The sequence below is a fragment of the Tenrec ecaudatus genome, chromosome 17, assembly GCF_050624435.1.
Source record: "Tenrec ecaudatus isolate mTenEca1 chromosome 17, mTenEca1.hap1, whole genome shotgun sequence".
Lineage (NCBI taxonomy): Eukaryota > Metazoa > Chordata > Mammalia > Afrosoricida > Tenrecidae > Tenrec > Tenrec ecaudatus.
The window spans coordinates 49358751-49376178 of record NC_134546.1 but is presented as its reverse complement, the minus strand read 5'-3'; the positions used below and the strand labels follow the sequence as shown (position 1 = coordinate 49376178).

The window sequence follows — 17428 nt, the reverse complement described above, 5'->3', positions numbered from 1 at the left end:
GCCCCCCAGACTGGTTCCCTACTCCACGCCGGCATGTTGCATTCACATCTTCGAGCACCGGGTTGAAGTCTGGTCCCTCTTTCCCTGTGGAGACACAAACAATACCCTCCCCTTGGGTGGGTTAGTGCCCTGTGCCCCCAATACCCTTTTCTTTTTCATTATTAGTTTTTCCTTTCCCTAACCCTATTTGAACTGTTTGATTTCTTCATGTTTCTTCACCACCTATATCTTTAGTGATCTCTTCACGAGGGCAAGTATCAAGCAGGGCCGGATTTTAAGAATTAATTGTTCGTTGATTAGGGTTTATGATTTAGTGAGAGCTCCAGATCCTTTCATATATTTGCAGTTTATATATATCCTTAGTTTCCTTAAGGGACAGCATTATCTGTTTCTTGAGAACTAATATAAATAGTCTCCATGGGGCTTTTGATAGGTATAACTATATTATCACTAATCTATCCAATGAGATAGCATTTAGAATACTATCAGGAAAAGGAAAATATACATATATAGGAAAATTTTTTAGACTAAAATACATGGATTTTTTTATTGTGATGAAAAATTTATGTACTGAATACTGTTTAAAAAAACAACGAGGGTTTGACACAGGCAAAAATTACTATAATGCTCTTTCACGAAGACTGGTCTGCTGAACTAGATCATGTCATAAAAGCAAAGGCAGCATGAAAATAGCAAATATACGATAGCCTGAAGTTTCCAATTATTGTGCAATTTGAAAAGCAAGCGATTTAAACAAAAATACAATGACTTCCAAATCTACAACCTTGGGATAACAATCTTCTGGTTTTTCTCACCCTGGGGCAGTGGTTCTCAACCTTCCTAATGCCACAACCTTTTAATACAGTTCCTCACGTTGTGGTGACCTCCAACCATAAAATTATTTTCGTTGCCACTTCATAACTGTAAACTTTGATATTGTTCTGAATCGGCCAACCCCTGTGAAAGGGTTGTTTGACCCCCAAAGGGGTCACGACCCACAGGTTGAGACCTGTTGGCCTAAAGTTCTCACTTACTGAGAACTCCATCTCTGTAAGTACACATAAGCCTGTCACTACTTATACGAGGGCACTGTTAATCCATGGCAAAATATGGCAAAGCTAACACTCAAAATAGCACCACTGATAGGTGACGTGTTGCTGAGAAGTGAGACACCAAGTAATTGTGTGTTTGATAACTTCCTACAGTTCTGCCAGGATGAGAAACATAGGGTAGCTGGTTGGTTGGTTGCTGATCCTTGCAATGAACAAATTGTTAAAGGAAATAGATGAACTGAGAGCTACAGAAACCCAGCTCAAATGCTGTATAAATAATCTCAAAGTTTCTACTAGTGCCATGAAAGAAAGCCTTATCTTTTCCAGCAATAGAACCGATATTGCTGAAAAAGAAATCCAGAGTCAACTTATATGAGTAGCTGGTTTACAATGTCAGCTAGTTCTCCATCTAGAAAAGTATCTGACATTAAAGTAAGAACACTGATTAGAAAGAAACGGAGTCCAGAAACAGGATGGTGAGATACGAACCAAAAATCCAGAAAAAGGAAACATTGAGTGCTGAGATTCCATTGACCACTGCAGCCATCAGCCACTTCCCCTCCCATCTGAGTCCTTCTTTCTTTTCTGTTCTTAGTCTGTTCACTAAGGGTGACCCTGTTGGCATTTGAAATTCCAGTGACTTCCAGCATCACATCAGCACACAAGCTACCACAGTGTCACACACTGACAGACCAGTGGTGATGAATTGGTGTTGGCACCACATCGGACCTTCTTTGGCTGTATAAGGGAGAAGGAGAATCCAACACTGCACCAACCCAAGACTGATCACCATAAGGCAGAGGTTGGATATGCCTCCATCCTCCATCCTTAATATTTGGTTCTCTGGAACCCCACTCCTGGTACTATATGTGTTAAGCTGGGTTCTCTAGAGAGGCAAAACCAGCAATATTTATATGTGTACAACAAATGAATTTTTATCAAAAGATAGTAGTCCACAAAGCATCAGAAGAGGGCAAGTTCCATCTGGATCAGATGCTAAATTGGAGACACGCCTGCACTCACATAGTTTCTGGAGCTGATGAACCAGGACGGTGAATCAAGCTGCAGGTTGGTGGAGGCCAGGTTGAGTGAATGCAATATCATCAGGTAATTTGGTAGTCCAATGATAGCTCCCAAGGTTGACCGACAATATGATGGGCCACTGGCCCGTCCCAAGAAGTCAGATGCAGGATTCAAGCCAGCAGGAAGAAAGGAACAAAATTCTCCACAGTGTCTATTCATGTATCTCACATAGGCTACACGCCAAGAAAATTTAATCATGCTGTTTCCTGAGTTAAGGGTTTCATTCCACCCTAATCTTCCCACAACTTCTTGACTGCTCAGAGCAATCCTATCATAAAGTTGCTTACATTACCTTAGATTGCATTACAGGGAAGGCCTCAACAGCCTAGTCACTGAGAATTCTGGCCAAGTCAACACAAAACCCAACTCGTATTTCAATAGATAGATAGATAGATATAGATTTTGACCCATTCTCTCTTCTATTTCTTGGACTTCAACTATTTCTCACTGTATCCTTTGCATCTCTCATCCATTCATTTTTCCTTTTCAATTATTTTGTCATTCTGCGTGTGCACTCCCACCCCCCAGACTTATTAAATAGAGAGTGTCTGCATTCGCTTTTCCAGGAACTGGGTGGAAGAGGGTGTTACCATGTGGAACTACTTTGGTTGCTCTTAAAGGTCTCTTGCTTTGTCTGAAGTCTCTAGGTCATTGGCCTATCACACCAACTCCCCATCATGGGTTCATGGCTGGACCTCACTAAAGCATTCTAGGAAAGAACATTTTCTCTCAGGAAACTCCAAATCTTACCCTGTTTCCTTTACCTGCTTCCTATGCTTGACATCCTGCATATTTTTGGATTTTGGATATTTTTCCCTCAGTAATCAGGACGCCTGGTAATTCATAAATAGGTTTGCTATAATTTATTTGAATTCTAGCTGCATCTTGGTGATGGAGCCTTTGAAGTCTCAACTTGCTACATGTGTCTGGAACCCTCCTATCGTGATGGCACAGTAGCCCCATTCATCCTTTCAGGGGTACGTCCCCTGCCTTCAGCTGCCTACTCAGCGCTGTACTAAGAGAATGCAGGAATGGAGCCCACCGGGCACCCCTAGCCCTTGTTTCTGGGAACACCAAATAGGTTCTACTACTCTACTACTTTGAGTCCACTCACTTCCCAAGAATGTAAAATTTTCTTCTAGGCTTAACATTGATTTTCATTACATTTAAAGTACTTATTACCAGAGTCCTGGTGGCTAGTGGTTATCCATTAGGCTGAGATTCGCAAAGTCATCATCTCAAAACCACCAGCCGCTCGGTGGGAGAAAAGATGGCGCTTTCTACTCCTGTAAATATTTACAGCATCAGAAGCTCAAAGGGGCAGTTCTACTCTGTCCTATAAAGTTGGTATGAGTCAGCATTGAAATGATGGCAGTGAGTTTGGTTTTGATTTAGTTTAAAGTGCTTACCATAGCACATATTATATTCATGGATGCCTTAAACTCTCCATTTATTGAGTTCAAAAGCTACAGTGCTTCCCAATTTAAAGAGTTTCTTGAACTGGCAAATTAGCTGTTTATTTTCCCATGGTAGGCACATAGAATGACTGTGCGGTGGCTCACAGTACTGGGTTTCATGTCATTTGATGTATGAGAGCATGTTCTTTGCACCACGTCACTTACAGGTGCAGTAAATGCAGAGCGCTTCTGATCCTGGTCCTCAAATGGGAGCAGGGCATTCCCAGAAATACTGTTACTCCAGACGATGGTCTTTGAATCTCTGTAGACATGGCCAAAGCCATAGCTCTTTCTCCAGGCTATCACCTCTATGTCATCTATGCCTCTTTTAGACTCTGTAAATGAGGGAATAATGTTTTCCTTCAGGTATTTGTACGGTAGGTGAATAATACACGAGAATATTCACTCTGGTTTATATGGCTCCAGATCAGCGGTTCTCAACCTGTGGTTTCACAGGGGCCACCTGAAACCATCAGGAAACTCATAATTCCTATGGTCTTAGGATCTGAGACATCGCTCCTCTATCATTTTCAGGTGGGTCTGTCCACATGCAGATACGCCCACCTGTGTGGGGAGGTCAGATGCTTACAGACATCCTCCCTGAGAGCAGTTAGTCACCAGACTACAGGGTAGGCCCTGCTCCCTGCTGCTGGGGACAATGAACTATTCCTCCCTGAGGCTCTTGACCAAGCATTCACACCCTATCAATAATGGTCTCTATCAGATGAGCCAGGAAACAAGTCAAACCAACTCTGTGACATCTAAAGTTAAGTTGTCATCCCAAATCTAGGATCTGCGCATCTTGCCACATATATACCCCCAATCCCTCCCCTTCCTATTGCGTGGATACCCCTAGATCACCCCCTCCTATTACTGTATTCCCAATAGCACAGCTCCTTCCTGTGACGTGGGTCCTCACCTGCAATTAGGGGGCTTGCATGTCCCCAGAGAATAGAAAAGCCTGGGCTACCATTAAATCTCCTTCTCTCTCTCTCTCCATGTGGACCACCAAGTTGGACTGAGGTGAGCATGCTACCATGAAATGTGTCTGACTCCATTTATTTCAATATTTTTCTTCTACCTCTCATGCTCTCTATAACTTCACTATAATCTTGGCTTTTTATGGCTGTATAATTGCACCTACCGGACCCGTAATGCTGTGCTAGGGGATGGCTTCCCCTGGCACCCACCTACGAGTACCCGGCGTGAAGACTGTTACCCATGCTACACCATGCTTCAAGACAACATTTCATTTATTTGTAATTAGAAATAAATATTTCACAATATCTAATTGCATATTGTTTTTGTGATGAATCACTATGCTTTAATTACATTCAATTTGTAACAATGAAAATACATCCTGCATATCAGATATTTACATTATGATTCATAACATTAGCAAAATGACAGTGATGAAGTAGCAACAAAAATAATTTTATGGTTGGGATCACCACAACATGAGGAACTGTATTAAAGGGTCGTGGCATTAGGAAGGTTGAGAACCACTGCTCTAGGTTATTGAAACAAGATTTTATTATATCGCCTAAAATCTTTTTTTTCCAGTACATTTTAGAGATGCCTTCAAGTACTTGAGACAAAAGGATCAAGGAATCCCATGAGGCCGGCATGACCTCTGTCCTGCATTTGGTTCTGTGTCTCAAAGCCTTTGAGCCGCCTCTGCCTGGATTCCTGCCAACATGCCATATTCCTCGGTGTGAGCGCTCTGGGACCCAGGGGGTAACAGGCACAAAGGAACTCTTTAATCCTATAATTCTACATTCTGGGAATTTTAGGAATTCATTCTAAGGAAATAACCAAAGGCACACACAAAGAGTCATCCAGATCTTTATAGAGTTTATAGTTTATCTTAGTAAAAACCTAGAAATTCTTTAAATTCCTACAAACAAAAGCTTGATATGGCAACTCATCGAGTGAATGACTGATTCAACAACACGTTGGAGACAATTTTCTTAAAACACAGGAAACTGCTAGTGGCACACCTAAGTTGAAAAATCAGATGACAAAGAACTTTGTACGCATGAATGTATATCTATGTACACATGTACTGAAACCCAATTTAAATATATTAATTTTTATATGTCCCAATCTATGATATGGATCTGAAAAATTGAAAGGAAGTTCTCCAAATGTTAACCGTGAATAGCTCCAAATTAGAGAAATATATACAATTGTGATTTTATTTATTTTCTGGTTATTCAAATTATGTGTTGCCTATAGGTTCAGGGCTGATTCTCACTCACTTATTTATCAGAGCAAAGCACCATCAAACAGCTGTGTTCTGCTAAGCCCACGTGGACAGCCCTCTCTGCCCCTTACAGCCCTTCTCCAGGGGAAAGACCTTGTCCTTTCACAAGCAGGGGTCTCCTCGCTGCCATGCTTATATTCTCACTACGCTTTTGCATCACTGAGCGTGCAGAGTTACAGCGTGATACATGGGGAAACAGATAACTTTGAAAATTTATGAATATAGAAAATACCCAGGCTTAGGTATGAAGGAGTAAGGTCAGAAAATACTGTGTACCTTAATTAAGTCAAAAAGGAAAACAAAAAGAAAAGCAAACAACCCACTAGGATTTACATTCTGTGGGTTGCTATATTTATATTTGAAGTTTGGAATGAATGCTGTTTGGTGAGCCTGAATCTTTTCCACATGCTGGCTTGAAAGCCCTTTCTTCCCAGGACTTTTGTGGGGGACCTTGTCAGCGGAATGGCCCTTTTCTACAACATTTAAGGCTCAGAGAGAAGAATAGATTAGGGGAAAATGAATAGTGGTAGAGGAAAAATGTTAAATTTAGTTTAAATTTGGAATGGTCTGAGGTCTCATGTTTCCTAGTGAAACTCATTTAAAAATAGAAACCATTTCCTACAATTATAAAATACTTTGTGAGCATCCACTAGATGATATAGACATGCTGAATTATAACTAGACCAACCAGAGACCACCGCAGAGAAATTAAAATGGACTTCTGACTTTTTTCTAGTTCTGATTTTCCTTTTTAGTGCCAGTAAGGCACAGCCTGTTGGTGGGTGGCACTCTAATGAGCTGTTATCAGCTCACAGCGATGTTCCTAAAGTGTGACAGCACCTTGGCTCCTATGTGCTGCCTTGAAAGCCAGTGATGATTCTAAGAACACGATTGAGTTAGAGTTTTAGCTGTCCTATTTGGGTCAAAAGGGAGCTTTGGTTGTGTCGTGGTTATGCACTGGGCTGCTAATCAGAAGGTCAGCAGTTCTGTGGGAGAAATGTGAGGCAGCAGTCTCAGAAACCCACTGGGGCTTCCTACCCTGCACTATAGGGTTGCTATGAGTTGGAATCAACTTGAGGGCAGTACGTTTGGTTAGTTGAGTCAAAAAACCAATCTACTGAAAATAAGCTCTGAGTATACCAGTATTTGAGCTTTCCACCTTTAAGGGTTGTTTAGAATGTCCATTGAATTTGGTCCCATTTAGAGTACCAGATAAAATAAAATGAAAGCCACATGGCAGTTATTCTCAAGATGTTCACGGTTTAATGGAAGTACCGTAACCAATTACCAAACCATTTCAGGCAATAACATCTAGTGTTGGTGTTAGTCTGGGTATCTAAGAGAAACAAATCCACAGAAACCCATGTATAGGAGAGAGTTTTATATAAAGGTTAAGTGCGCATCAAGAAAACATTCCTACCCAGTGGTGCCCAAGCCCACAAGTCCAACATTAACCCATATGCCCAACACCAATCCGCAAAGTCCTCCTCCATCTCACAAAACAGACGCAATGATGCCGACTTCAGGGGGAAAGCCGAGTCAGTGAGCGTGTAAGCATCTCAGTGCTGGCAGGGGTCTCCACACAGTTGCTCCAGCACCCAGGGCTGCATCAGGGTAGGTCCATGGGGCTTCTCCACAGGGATGTCTTGCAGAAAGTGAGCCTTGCCAGCTGAATCAGGGAACTGACTAAGACAGCTGTACCCTGGTCCGACCATCACAAAGCAAGAGACCCCAGAACTAGAAAGGCGAGGCTCACCGACATATTTCTCTCCACCCTTCAATTAACCCCACCTGTGTTTATTGGCCAGGTTCACACAATAAACTTTTAACTAACTCAGTGTTTTAAAAGATTGTTCTTCATCTGTGTACTGCACAGCTGATACAATATAACCACACGATGGTGGTATAGCATGTACCAGGTCATCTCTTAAAAGTAGTGCTACGTAACAACTACCTGGGGACAAGATGAATATACCTGAACGTGTGTTGACCAGTACCTGAAGCCCCGCTATATTAATAGTTGTTGTTCAGTGCCATCAAATTGACTCTAACTCATAGTAACCCCACAAATACATACAACAAAACAAGACACTACCCGGTCCTGTGCCCTCCTTCTCATTGTTCCTATGTTTGAACGCGTTGTAGCAGCCACGGTGTCTAACCATTTCCTTGAGGGACTTCCTCTTCTGTGCTGGACTGAATTCAGAGAAGAAGAAGCGACCACCAATTGTTTCACTGTTCAGGTGGAATTATCCTGCACCGCCGCTCTGCCTGCATCCCTGAAAGCTGACTTATGTACTCCATTCCTCATCCCCTGCCGGGCATCCTTCCTCTTTTTACTCTAAGAAGTCGCCTGGGGTTAACTGGAAATGATGTCCTACGACTCTCAATGAACCTTCCTCTCCATGATATTTATGATTATGGTTGAACATAGCTCAAGATCCTAGATTTTAGTCATCTGCAAGATCAGCGACTTATTTGTGTCACAAGTACAAGCTAAGATGAAAAAAACAACCCAATCAGGTGGGAATAATCTTTTAAAAATTCACTCTTTGCTGTGCACTTAGGGTCTGAAAGAATGACTTCTTTTCCTCGGGTGAGTATTGAATTCCACTCAAAGTACCTCTATAAGTCCCGAGGCACTTCTAAGAAAGGGAATCTAGTAGGAGATAGATTGAGGTAGCCCCCAAATTTGGGAATGGCATGTGTCTGCCGCTTTTCATAAGATATTGATTTTCAGTGTCCTTTGATTAAGATGGCCAAGTATTCTGGTGGGCTCTATCGTATCTATATGGATTTCCCCTCTTTCAAAAGGTCTAGGCTTGGGTAATAAGCCTGTGGATGGGGACCCCTCAGCCTGGCCCTTTGTTTTATTTCAAATGTGATTATTTTGCCGAGAATCCTTCCATGTAGTCTGGCAACCCTCTGATTATGGACTCATGGTCAATTTCTGCTACATGGTCTCTCAAGAAAGCTACTAGACAAAAAATAAAACCCATTGCTCTCACCTTGATTTTGACCCTGCAGGACACTTTATAACTGCCCCCATAGAGTTTCCAAGACTAATCTTGTTGGAGGCAGCCCCTCTCCACCCACCTCATCCTTCTGTGGAGTGGCTGTAAGTTTAAACTGCCAACGTTTGGGCTGGAAGCTGAGCGCTAACCGAGTCTAACCAAGAGGACTCCTAAGGAAAGTAGTAAAATGTAAAAATTACAACTCTATTGAGATATTAGGAATTTGACTTTTCTGAGCATCAGAGGACCCACCACACTCAGACTGCTTTCTAGTGTGTAACAGCAGAGGCAGTCAGACCGACTGTTCTCTCTAGAAGCCTGACAACATCCTCAGCAGCATGAGATTCGGAGGCACGCATTGTTTTGCAGATCCACACTGGTTCTTGCTGGAGAACATGGTTTCTGCTGGGAAGAAGAGCGTTTCTGTGTTTCTCTTACAACTCCGGTGTCTCATAGTTTGGTAGGAAAGCCATTGCTGAATCTTGGGCACAAAGCAAGAGGCAAAACTAGAGGGGGAAGTTGTGGTTTTGCCTCGATGGCTCCTGCTCCTTTAATATCTTCCTCTAGACCTCACTCTGCTTTACCCTGTTTGTTTTTTTCCCTTCAGCTTCAAGTCTAAAGACTCCAGCATTTCAGAAAAGACACCTTTGCTGAGGAATCCTTCACGAGAGAAAAGGTGAGATTTTCCTTTCTATGAATGATGTAATTTCTTGGCATTGCCATAGGCTTTTATGCTGGGGAATTTCTTCTGAGATAAGAATATTTACTTGATGTGTTTGGTCTCTTAAATATCAATGTAAAACGTGGTGTATGGTTCTATTCTTGTGGCTATGTTCTATGGCCATTAGGCTGCTCAGAAGACCTATGCTCACAAGCCTAGGTCATTTCACTGACCCAGTGCTTCTCACCGTGACAAGGCCGGCCCTGTCTGAAGACTTGGTGGAGCTCCCGGCATCTAAGGCTAGAGGTCAGGGCTGCTGTTGAACATGCTAAATGCCCAGGGCCGCCGCGACTATAGGGAATGATCTATATGAGTTTGGGGTGTTCTGCTTTCCCTTGTATGATGTGTCAGAAAACCCCCATTTCTACGCGGTAACAAATCTGGGTCTTTATGGCAGGCTCTGCATGACACCGGCCTAGAGGACATGGGCAGGACTCTTTCTGAGATGGTAGCACGTGCCTCCCTAGTTGCTTCCCCCTTCTTCCAAGGACTGTCTTGCTCTAGGCCATCACCTGAATTGTGTCCCTTTTTAAGGGTTAAGCAACAAGATTGACACAATGCTCAGTCATATGAGGCAGAAGTCAGGTGTGTTGTCATCTTCCCACTTCTGCTCCTTCCTTGGCCACCATCTCTCTGCTGGGTTCGGGAATTCCCTGCAATAGCCACACTGAACTCTCAGACCTTACTCACAGTTAACGTGGATTATTAGGGAAGTAAGAGGCGCCACCTTGGGATAAGGATAAACTTGGAAATAAAAGGAACAGTTTGAAAGAAGGTCAGGAAACCCAGAGGCAAGGTCAGGAAGGGTCCTTGCTATAGAGAACACATCTCTCCTTTCTTCAATGTAGGACAGGTTCCAAGCAAGAAAGCGTTCTCAGCTTCTGCCCCTTGTCAGGCCCCTTCACCCTCAGGCATCTCCTTCTCCAGCCTCTTGGGTTGCTAGCTGGCTTACATCATAGCCAGTGCAGAAGCTTGCTCAGATCTGTCATCTGCCGCTCTCCCAAGAGATCCCTCTGCTCTGCCTCTCTCTGGTAAAAGGCCCATCTCATATCCAGGGTAGCTCTGCCTCCACATGGCTGTTTCTCTGTGCCAGCCCAGGCCTCTTTGCAGCTCTCTTAGCTGTAACTTTTGCTGACCAGCCCAGGGAGGAAATTCACGTCTCAAGTGACACACTTTTCTCCAGACTCCTGTCATCTAGGAGGCCTACAAGCATCTGTATTTCAGTCCCGTGTGTGTGTGTGTGTGTGTGTGTGTGTGGTGTGTAATCTGCTACAAGGTGGGGCCTTCTTCATCAAATCAGAGTGCAAAATCCTAAAGTATCAATGAGATGTCCATCAACTCGGGTTGCAGAAAAGTACCACTTTCTGCCAGCTCTTCCCTGGGGCAAAAGCAGCAACGTTCTAGGGAAGATGTAACTGAGTGGTCCACATCAGAGGAGCAATACTGTTTCGATGCTTACAGAACATTCATCCTTTCTCTGCTTCATGGTGTGTATAATATGCCTGTGAATGAAGCTAATTGAGATGGAGGTGGTGTGGTCATTTGGATCCTTTGTCATCGCCTACTTTATTTCATTGCAGTGCTTTTTGATTCAATCGCATATTAGGATGCTGTTAATTGAGTTATCTTTTCAGAGAGACTATCTCTCTTGTTATGAAGGTAGGTGTGCATAGCTAGAATCTGCACTATATGACTTAATCGCCATTTGACTCCTCTGCCTATTTAAGTTTAGATTAATTACAAAACAAAACAACAGCAACAACACGCATTTTCTTAGCTGCTCTGGTGACATGACTGCCATAGAAGACAGGGCAGACAACTTCTACAGCACTGCTCCGCTTCCCACCTGTCAGGAGACCCCGGTGCCTGACAGGGCTAGTTTGTGTGTTTGGGGCAGTTATGGGGTGCTTACTTCTCACACACCTGAGCATTCCCCAAGACCATGACGTTGCATGAAAGGTGAGTGGTTATTTTCAAGGTTGTGCACGGCCAGTGTCACTATTGCTTGGTCACATTCTGGGTTTGCATGCCCTACCTCTCCCTTATGGGATTCTTTTTATGAATATGACTATTTTTTAATTGTTGTGAACCAGTGCAAAATCAATGATAAATGTTTGAAAAATCATAGCATCCTATGGAACTGGTCTCAGGGTAGACTGAGCTAGTGGGTTCACTCATTTCTACAGATTGTTAGTTGGTCGCAGTGGAAAGACTTTATGCAACACGTGGATATCTTGGGCCTTTGTACAATCCTGAGTGTGACTGTGTAGAGGAATTGTTCAGAAGCCCAGGACTGTGACTTTGCTAAGGTTTGATTTTGCTCCTGGTCCACCCTTCTAGTTACAGAGCTGTCCCCTGCCACAGCCGTGTCCCAGCCCCACAGCTAGGTAAGTGTGATTGGGAAAGCTCCACGACACCATCTTCCTGACAGGCTTGCCTCCAGTGCTACCGGAGGAGAAAGGTTCACAACACCCCTTGAGTTACAGGACAAGTAACATAGAACTAGGTATTGATAACTGACTGACTAATCTTCAAAAGAGAGCAAATATTGAGACAATCAGGTGCAGATGTGAACCAGAAAGACCAAAATTCAGGACAGACTTTTGTTTCGCAAAAGTCCACAACCTATTTTTTTTAATGGGAGCTCAATAAAAAGACTTTATTCCTTTTCAGGTAAATGGAAACATCACAGTGTTGCTCCTAATAAATATATTTAAAATTTCAAAATGGGATTTGAGTTAACTCCACATGACAATCTATGCACATTTCATTTGTGACATTGACTGAATCTCTGCAACGTAACGGCACTCTGTACTTCCTCCTTGTGTTTTCTTCTTCTATTTAGCTTCTTTTTGTACTACTTCCTGCTGTCTGAGCTTTATCCCTTGGCAAAAGCTGCTTGTTGGACCTTGCATGGCTGGTGTGTACCTTCCTATATGTTGCTTGACTTAGAGCTGAGCCACAGGGAGTGAGCTCGGCTATAGACCTGAGTAATGGCTAAATTGTCCCAGAGTCTTAGAGGGAACATTAGTCTCTATCAGATGCATAAGCCTTGTCTTTTAAAAGATTTTGTGTTCTGTTCCATTTCTCCACTCTATCTGGAATGTTGTATTGTGATCCTTTTTTGAGTAGTTTATCATGGAACCTGGGAACCATCTAGTTCTTCTGATCTCCAGGTTGAGAAGGCTGAAGTTTACATGATTCATTAGTCCACTGGATTATTTAATTCCATACATCATTCGATTTTCTTCATTCTTCTTTGCTTTGGACAGGGAGAGACTAATAGTTTCACCTATAGATTTTTAGTAACTGCTATTGTAAATAATCTGACCCAATGAGTACATAGACCACTTCCTAATTTTTAAGACTCCAGTCACTACAATATGATATAGAAAATTATCTTTGTGAACTATGTTACACCAATTGATTTAACTATACCTGGAGACTGTAGTCCTAAGCCCCCAAGTTCAGTGAATTATTACCTGAAGGTGTTTAGTTATAGTCAATGTTTTCATAATTTTGCCCCTAGTTGTTTTACTATGTACACCAATATATTTGCAGCACATACAAATATATATGTAGAAATATTTTTGTCAAACCTATAAATGGTTCTGGGTATTGTCCCATTCACTTATCCATACCTGTTCAACTTTTTTATCTATATAAGTTATCTACTTATTAATTATTATTTGCTATTGCAGGAATCTGTACGTAATTGTATTTTCCTTTGCTGTCTGTACCTCTTGTGCATTTCTCAGTGTCTCAGTGATATTGTGCCTATCATGCTCTTATTGCATATTTCCTTTCCTTTAACTCAAATTAATATGTGTCTATTAATTGGTTAGTGAGTTTCCTTCCCTTGCCATCCCTGGTAGACATCACATAATATTTCTGTGTATACATCTTTGCTTTTCATAATAGTAGACTCACACAACATTTTTCCTTTTCTGATGAACTTATTTCACGTATTTCACTCAAACATCCACATTATGAGTCGTATTACAGATTCTAATGTTGCCTAGTATTCAAGTTTGTGTATTCATCATAGTTTATCTATTCATCCTTTGAGGGACACTTAGATTTATTTCCGTCTATTTGCTATTGCAAATAATGCTGCTTGCACATGGGTATGCATGTATCTAGTTGTGTCTTGGATACTATTTCTCTAGGGCATATGCCTAATAATGAGATTGCCGGATTAAACAGTATTATTTTCAATCTACTAAGGAAATGTCATGCAATTTTATTCTGGGGTTGTTCCATTTTATAGTCACAGTTTCAAGCTCTCTCCACCCTTGCTCACATTTGTTTTTTTCTTCTTATTGAACTTTGCTATTATTGCCATGATAAGATGATATCTCATTATTATTTTGATTTTCATCTCTCTGATAGCTAATGATCAGAAGTATTTCTTCATGTATTTTATTGAATGCCTTTTTTTGGCGACATATTTATTCAGTTAAATTAGGCTGTTTGATTCTTACCGTTGAGTTTTTCCTTGTTTTCTTTTTCTTGTTTTAAACTATACATTGTGAATTGTGTGAAGTTTACATAGAAGATCCCCAGCTTTATATTCAACAATGCATACACGTTTGTTTCAGCTCATTCATCACATTCTCCTCAATTTACCACCACTTATCCCACTTCCTCCTGTGTTTGCTGTTTCTGTTCTTCTCATATCTTTTAGGATTTGGGGTTTTATCTCACATTTTTCTTTCACTCCATATATTGCAATTCCTTTCAGAGAAGTTGCAGCTGGTAACCTGTTATCACCTACTGTATATACTCATGTATAAGCCGAGTTTTTCAGCATAAAAAGTGTGCTGAAAAACTGAAGTTCATTTTATACATGGGTCAGTGGTAACGCAGAGAGGTGTAACATCTCAAGGGTGATTGCCGTTCCTCCGCTGTTCATTCAAAGCCCCGCTGACACTGCAAGGCTTTGAATGTTTGTTTACTCACATCTAACCAATCAGAGCTGTCCTATGACGTGGATGGCTCCAATTCGCAGAAGCACCTGTAGTGATTCACTTAGGCCGGCAGCTGAACTGGTAAGGATGTGTCTGTGGCTGCGCTCCGTCTCTCCCCTCTGGTCTCTGTGTTAATTCACATCCTGCATTTCCCACCCTAGGCTTATACTCGAGTCAATCAGTTTTTCTGGTTTCCCAGGTAATAATTAGGTACCTCAGCTTATACTCGGATCGGCTTATATTCGAGTGTATACGGTAGTTCTTCTGAACTTTATTCTTAAATAAAGGCTGCCCCATTGATCTCAACGGTTGATTATTTTAAGATGTATGTACCTCACTAGTGTTATTGTTCCACTGAGATTACGTGACTGCAATTTGAGCCTCGAAGGTGAATTAGGTCTGGATCTGAAGAGTGACTGAGGGCCACAGTCACGGGGCTCCTCTATTCTTTCTTCCAACTAGTGAGTCTGGTATCGTTTATGATTTTGAGTTTTTGTTGTACATTTTTCTCCCATTCCATGTGGACTTTCTAACATAATCCCTTTCAAGAAGTTTCTCCTGGTGGCAGATAGCAGCCAGTTCTTCTGATTTCATGGTTGGGGAGACTTCTGTTTGAGTGGTCCATTAGTCCATTGGATTAAATGTTACCATATGTTTTTGGGTTGTCATGATTCTTCTTTCCACCAGTTGGGGAGAGGCCAATAGTTTCAACTTAGATGGCTGCTCTCAAGCAATGAAAACCCCAGTGGCGCCACCCCACATTAGGACGTAGAACATTGTCATTGTGAACTATGCTATGCCAGTTGACCTTTATGTCCCCAAGACGATGGTCTTGATGTCCCAGGACCAGAATCTCATTCTCTCAAGGCATTTGGTTATGCTTAAGAAGTTTTATTATGGGTCTGTTTAGGTTACCAGCCCATATTTGTTTATGACAGTAGTGTGTTTCTATAGATTTGTTTGTTTCTTTTGAGTTTCCAAATTTGTTGTAGTACAGGCCTGTGTTACTGTCTTTTTTATTTCAGTTGGTTTTGTTGTGATGGAGTCAAGTTCACTTTCATCTTCTCCTTTATTAGAATTGTCATTTGTCTGTAATTGTTGCTAATGCTTTCAAAGAGCTATCTTCTTGTCTTGTTGCTTCTATTGTTTTTCCGCTTAACTTATTTCTGCTCTACTTTTTAAAATTTCTTTTCTTCCAGTGGCTAGAGGCCTGTTTTGCTGTTTTTTTTCTAACTTTTAAAACTGGAGATGTTGGGCTAGGGTGTTGATTCTTGGTCTTTTTGGTGTGTGTTTCCGTGTTATAACTTGCCCTCTGGGGCTGCTCTAGCTGTGTCACAAAGATGTCAGTATGTTATATCATCATTCTCAATTGTCTAGAGGCATTCTAAAATTTCATTCGGTTTTCTTCTGTTAACCAGTAATTTTTAAGCAAGGGGTTGTTCAGTTGTCATGTATTTTATTTTTTATCACTGCCCCTGCTCAGTTATGTATTTTACCTTTCCTCTCAAATTTCCTATTGCTGATTTGTAATTTTATAATGTTTTGACCCGAGAATATGGTCTGTAAAATTTCAGTGGCTTAACATTTATTTAAGTTTTATTTGTGGTCTAATTTGAGGGGGATATCCCCCAAAACCCGGAACTGCACTGGGCAGAGTAGAGCTTTTGTAGTGTGCATTTTTCCCACTAAGCAAGCATCGAGCAACTTACTCTGAGTTAGTGCACCCAGTGGCATTGCTTGGGAAGATTCTCTCTAGTCACAGTGAATTTTTTCTTAAAACAGTTTCTCTTGAACCTCTTTTTTTTTGTGATGGCCAATTTAAGAGAACAGTGTGCAGCTGTGAGATTTGTTTCCTGCTCGGGAAAAATGCTGCAGAAACTGTTGTGATGTTGAACACAGCTTACAAGGTCAGCACTATAGGGAAAACCTCAAGGGTATGAGTGTTTTTGTCATTTCAAAACAGGTGAAATGCTGATTGATGACAAACCTCTTTCTGGATGTCCCTCAACTTCCTGAATGGATGAAAATGCCAATTTGTAGTGCATTTGGAGTTCGTTCCACCAGGCCAGACTGTTAATCAAGGTTTCTTTATAGAGGTTCTGAAAAGATACCATAAGAGTGTGCAACAGAAAAAGGCCTGATTTGTGGCCGAGGGGCTGGTTTTGCCACCACGATAATACATCTGTTCACGCAGCCATCCCAGTTTTTGACAAAAACAGCATCCCTCTCTTGCCCCACACACCTTACTCACCTGACCTCACTCTTTGTGACTTCTTTTTGTTTCCGTAAATAAAGAGGGACATGAAAGGCCAGCTATTGGAGGCTATAGGAGAGGTGAGGAAAGAAAACGAGGGAGGTGCTGTCTGCCATCCAAACAGATGAGTTTGAAAAATGATTTCAAGAATGGAATCACAGATTTGACAAATGTATTAAGTGTAATGGGGAGTACTTTGAAGGTCATAAGGGTGCGTTGTAAAAAATTAAGTACATATCTTTGGGGAAAAAGATCCATATTTTTGGTAATCCCTTATATATGGTCTATTCTGGAAAACGTTCCATGTGACTAAAAAGAATATATATTGTGTTGTTGTTGGGTGGATTACTCTATATATTTTTATGGAGGTCAAGTTGGTTAATTGTGTTGTTTAGTTCAGTGTCTTTGTTGAGTTTATTTTTAGTGTTCTGGCCTTAATTGAGAGTGGTGTATTGAAGTCTCCTATTTTTGTTGTATCTATAGCGCTCGTAAACTCTGTAAGACTTTCATTAATGTATTTGAAGTCTTTCTTTGGGGCCATATATACTTATGATGGTTATGTCCTCTCATTCAATTGAATCAATAACGTTTTATAATGTCCTTGGTTGTCT

General features: G+C 41.5%; 1 protein-coding gene across 1 annotated transcript in view; it reads left to right on the top strand.

Moving 5' to 3' along the window:
* OCA2 (OCA2 melanosomal transmembrane protein) overlaps positions 1–17428 on the top strand; it is a 154551-nt gene that overhangs the window by 6873 nt on the left and 130250 nt on the right. The window contains exon 3 of the mRNA XM_075535554.1: positions 9480–9548. Within this exon, the coding sequence (XP_075391669.1) occupies positions 9480–9548 (69 nt within the window). The remainder of the gene's footprint in view (positions 1–9479; positions 9549–17428) is intronic.